Raw genomic sequence first — 5,384 nt, 5'->3', positions numbered from 1 at the left:
AAGAACCTGGCATTTTAACAGGGATGTGAAGACTTTTTATATCCATTGTACCTGTTTGTACAGCCCATCTAATGGATGCATTTTTTTTTTCATTCTTTCTGTATTTTTACCTTTACATAATGGGATAGTTTGCTTTAAGCTTGGTATCTGTGAATATAGTAACTGTTGCTGAAAACAATATATAGGTTTCCTTAGGTGAAGTTTAGGCTTTTTATAAGGTTGCCTCCTAAGTCAAATTATAATAAAACTATGAAAAATAGCCTGGCCTTCCTGGGCAAAAAATGTGTCCCAAACGTTGGCATTTAAATGATTAAAAGTCCAAGAGGGGAGTGTTAATCTCTTTATGATCAGGATGCGGAATACACACAAATCAGCACTGTCATTGCAAGATCATCTTGAAGCATATATTGTGGCACTCCTATTTTTGATTGACATAATAGACTAATCAGGATTACCTAGAACTATAAACAGCTTCCGAGCCTGTGGATCTAATGGACTTCATACACAAGGTTGTTGGCCTGGGAGGTGTGGATAGGTCCATGGTCTCCACACCTGTAGTACAGGGATGCTGGGCAGTTGGCCGACATCCCCAACCTCCTGGCCACTCGCAAGATAGCGGCGCGTTCTATAAAAAAATAAAAGCGTTGGCAAAGTTTTCCAGACCTTCCTGAGAACTCCTGGCTCCACTTGCAAGTTGAATACAGGTACTTCATTAGACCATGCAAGTCAAGGAGCCCAGCTTTCTAATCACAATGTGATTAGTAAAATAAATTAAGACAAAAAAAGTAAAAAAAAAATGGTAACATGTAAAAATAATTTCCAACTGATGTCACCATCAGGGGAACCTTCCAGTTCCAAAATATGTAAAAAAAAAAAAAAAAAAAAAAAGGAAAAGAGAGAATGAAGGCCCCCCCCAAAATAATACATATATATTTATGAGCAAGTCCTAGAATTAGTGCTTTATCTTCAAACACTTCTCGCAAGGAAACAGTTAAAATACTGGGCCTTCGTGCCCAATGAGCATCAATGAGTCTTGACCCTGTCGCTGATTCACTGCTTTTCCTTAGGTACTGACCAATGCAGACTGGGAATACCCCACAAGAGCTGCAGTTTTGGAGATGCTATGACCCAGTCGTTTAGCCATCTCATCAACTTTAAGGACAAAATATTCACTTGCTGTCTAATATATCCCACCCACTGACAGGTGCCATTACAACAAGATATATATAGGACTAGGTGTCTTAATGTGATAGACAACCTCCCATGAGGCACAATATGAGATGCCTTAGCAACATTTATTTAAAGTCAATTTTTCGCATTATAGAAATCTAAGAGATGCCATTAATAAGATCTGTTCCTTACAAAACAAACAATGTCATTCTCCTTTAATAGAAAATGAGAAGTACAAACATTGTCACGCAACTACCGCTTTCATTTTAATGTCATGTTTCTATAAAAATATTTTAAGGTTCCAAATTAAGAAAACTCTTGTCTGAGTAGACATCATCATGAATGTCTGTGGCTTCAAATGGATTATTTATATAGTGTCTACTTGTTCGTTTGGCTGGGGTACACTGAGAAGAAAATGCTGGTTACTGGAAAGAAAATATCTGTATCCAGATATACACCTAAGATTCCATAAATGCAGGGATTTTGAACTCTTCAACTTTACAATAGCCGTGACTTGTGATAAGGTGGAAAACTCCAATGATTTGCTGGTAGAAGTGCCTTTGAAAACAGATTTACTTTGTCTAACAGAATATAAAGGTGAGAGAATGGAAGCCAAATCATTTACTTTGTTCTCAAACCTCAAAGCCCTGTATGTCACTGGCAATTTTGAGCTTCTTCCTGGGGTCTTTGATGGTCTTTTTCAACTTTCAACTCTGTGGATAAAATTGGAAAATATGTCTAGCAGCATTACATTTCACAACGATACTTTTAGCGGATTACACAACCTCCAAGAACTAAAATTAATTGGTATACCATTTTCAGCGTTGGATACTTCAATGTTCAGCCATATTTACCAACTGCAAAATCTTATATTGGAAAAAAACAACATCAGCTTTCTGTCTACGGTTACAAAATCATTGAGAAGACTGAAAACATTAAAGAGTCTTTCTATAATAAACAATGACATTAATATTCTAAGGAAAGATGACTGTCTCCATTCAGAGAATTCTGTGGATTTCAACATCAGTTTTTTGGATCTGAGTATGAACAAGTTGGTCATTGTGGAGAATAACTCTTTGTGCAACTTTCCACACTTGTCTCAATTTAAAGCCGACGATATTGGCTTGACAATTGATGATGTCTTCCACTCTGGTATTAAAACGACACAGGCACTTTCATTGTCCAATAATCGCTTGCCCGCCTTTGAGTTGTGTAAGTGTGTATCTTATCTGAATGTTCAAAAGCTTCTGATAATGCATAACTCAATAAAAGACATTAAAACTTCAACAGAGGAATGCAAAAACCTAAAGATACTAAATCTGTCACATAACTCTTTGCGAAAAATACATTTCAATCAAATGCGACATCTTAAGGACCTAAAGGATTTGGATTTATCCCACAACCATATAAGCCATTTGAACATTTGCCCAAATGAATCCATACATACCTATGTTATGGATCTTGAGTACCTAAGATTATCTCACAATTTTTTAGGAATTGTCTCAAAAAGGCAGTTTCATTGCTTAGAAAAACTTCAGATATTGGCTTTAGAACACAACAAAATATACAAAATCTCAGATTATGCATTTTATGGCTTGAAACAATTGCAAGGTCTATATCTACAGCACAACCACGTATCTCGCATAAAGAAATGTACATTTTCTGACCTATTTTCTTTAACTGATCTGAATTTACATCAAAACAAAATACACATTCTAGCGGATTTTCCATTTGATGATTTACAGAAACTCCAGAAAATTAAAATAACTTTTAAACATTTCAAAAACAACATATGGAAATACATTGGGAGCTCTGTGAAGCATATTTCTGTAAAAGCATGCAAAAAAGATGTTTCATTATTAGCTGAAAACTTTAATAACTTTTCCAAACTAATATCCTTAGAGGTTGAGTCAAAGAATGTTTTTGTTAATTCATGCAAAACATTTCTGTTTAGTAAGTTGAACGAGATGTATTTGAAAAATAACATCTATTTTACTTGCTTTGGGTCGGGTCAGCAAGCATTAGGTAATTTCCGAAATTTGGACAAACTTTTTTATGACGCCCATTCGCATGAATCATCTGCTAGAGTCACGCTTAATTCCACTTTGCAACAATTAAAAAAACTAGAATTTCTTCGCTTAGAAAACACCGATAAGATCATCGGAAGAGGTGCAGTAAATGTGTATAAATTATTTCATGGGTTATCAAATCTAAAAATCTTGCATTTGAAGAATTCTGGGTTAGATCACTTAGATTCACCAGCCATTTTTCATGACTTAAAGTCACTAGAATTTCTATTCATTGAAAAACAATCAATTCAAGAAATTAGTAAACATGTGTTCACATCAATGCCTAATCTTAGCTATGTTTACTTCCAAGATATTCTTTTTCCTTGTAATTGTAAATTTATTGGGTTCCTGTCATGGCTTGAATACAATACACAGACACCCATGGTTAATTTTCATGAACAGCAATGCTTTATGAATTCTGCAAATATTAATCTGATTGATTTCTTGCATATGAATTGTCAGGATGACTTGGATTTCAAAATATTTATATCGACATTTATCAGCATATTAATGTTTTTGTGCATTTCTGTATTTCATGAAAGTATTTGGTGGTATACCTTGTATTTCTCTTACAGGTTAAAATGTTGGCTGAACCATAGACTAAGAAGAGAGGTTAAAGACCAATATCAGTATGACGTCTTTGTTTCTTACAACACCAGTGATGAGCAATGGGTAATAGAGCAGCTGCTGCCCAACTTGGAACAAAATGGGCCACCTTTTTTTAGGATTTGTATCCATAATCGTGACTTTGAGATTGGGAGAGACATTGTAGAGAACATAGTAGACAGTATCTATAATAGCAAGTGGACAATCTGCCTTATTACACACAGTTATCTACAGAGTCACTGGTGCTCTCTAGAGATGCGAATGGCAACTTACAGACTCCTGGCACAGAGGACAGACTCTCTTATACTGATATTTCTTGAACAGATCTCTAGAGAAGAGCTGCAATATTACCACAGACTGACTAAGCTGGTTGATACAAAAACTTACCTGGACTGGCCTGACAACGTCAGTGGACAACAATTGTTTTGGACCAGGCTGCGTAAGGTTATTGGTGGTGTTAACAAAAGTAACCAATAAATAGCTCCAGCGATAAAAAAAATATACAAGCACAGGAAACCCTCAAAGTAAAATTCAGAGGAACGTTAAGTAAGTTCCCTCAACTTAATTTATTGCCATGCAAGGAAAATCTTATTTTTTATTCTCCTCTTTTAAATGATTATTAAAACAATATATATTTATTAAACTTTAACTAATTTGAAACTTTATGTTTAAATAAATTAATAGTTTCATGTTTATTGTATTTAACATTTTGTCTGCTTTTTTCATTTCAAATTAACTTTTGCTTCTAAACTGATAGCACACTGGTGACATCGCTAAGCTAATTTATTTTTCAAATTTATTTTATATTCCTTTTTTTCATTAAAATCTCTTTCTCTGAAAGAAAAAATGTTTTTATTTTGTTTGTTTTTAGAAAAAAGGAGAAACTTTTTCTTAGCTTCCCTGTACTTATCACACTGTGTCCATATTGTACTTCCATTTAAAACAAGGAAACAAATAAACGTCATTGCTTTTTAAATCATCCATGAAAACCCGTACTCCTACTGAGTAGCTCCGTCGCAGAGATCTTCCTGTTGTGGCCCCATATACCAATTATCACAACCCCACGGCTTTGAGCAGGATGAGTCTAATATGCGCTAATACAACATAGCACAAGAGAGTATAAATTGATTTGGATGCTTTTGAAAGACAACTTACCATAGAGCAAGCCATCAAAGGGAAGTTTCTTTGCATTTTAAATGTGTTTATATTGCACACAATATTGTAGTGTAGCACTGATGTTAACTGGTTTGTGCTCCACATTGTTCCATTAATTTTTTTTTTATCTGCTGATCTATAGCTGATCATTTTAGGCAGTCATGTAATATTTTGATTACATTGTAAAATCAAAATGGCTGTTAATGGCGATGCCCATGATGCCCATGTTTGCCTCTATTCACTAAACTCTAAGGGCTTGCAAGTTGGCTAAAAATGTGAATTTGCTTTCCCACACATGCATCAGTTCACTAAAGCTAACTAATGTGAACTTTAAAAAAAAGTTCACAAAATTCCCCCCTTTTTTGTTGTGTTTTTAATTTGAAA

The 5,384-nt window shown here is 34.7% G+C and overlaps 1 protein-coding gene across 1 annotated transcript; it reads left to right on the top strand.

Annotated features, from left to right (window-relative positions):
• The first annotated feature begins 1,508 nt into the window (after positions 1-1,508).
• Positions 1,509-4,335, top strand: LOC128468242 (toll-like receptor 13). Its single transcript, XM_053449932.1, has one exon. The coding sequence runs from the start codon at positions 1,509-1,511 to the stop codon at positions 4,320-4,322; it is 2,814 nt and encodes a 937-aa protein (XP_053305907.1). The 3' UTR covers positions 4,323-4,335.
• The last annotated feature ends 1,049 nt before the right edge of the window (positions 4,336-5,384 follow it).

Source organism: Spea bombifrons, chromosome 11 (assembly GCF_027358695.1).
Source record: "Spea bombifrons isolate aSpeBom1 chromosome 11, aSpeBom1.2.pri, whole genome shotgun sequence".
In the NCBI taxonomy this organism is placed as follows: Eukaryota; Metazoa; Chordata; class Amphibia; order Anura; family Pelobatidae; genus Spea; species Spea bombifrons.
Note: the sequence above shows the minus strand (reverse complement) of the source record. Positions and strands in the feature narration are given on the sequence as shown.

Excerpts from the sequence above, each read along its gene's own strand:
- LOC128468242 (XM_053449932.1), top strand. The coding sequence starts at position 1,509 with ATGAATGTCTGTGGCTTCAAATGGATTATTTATATAGTGTCTACTTGT.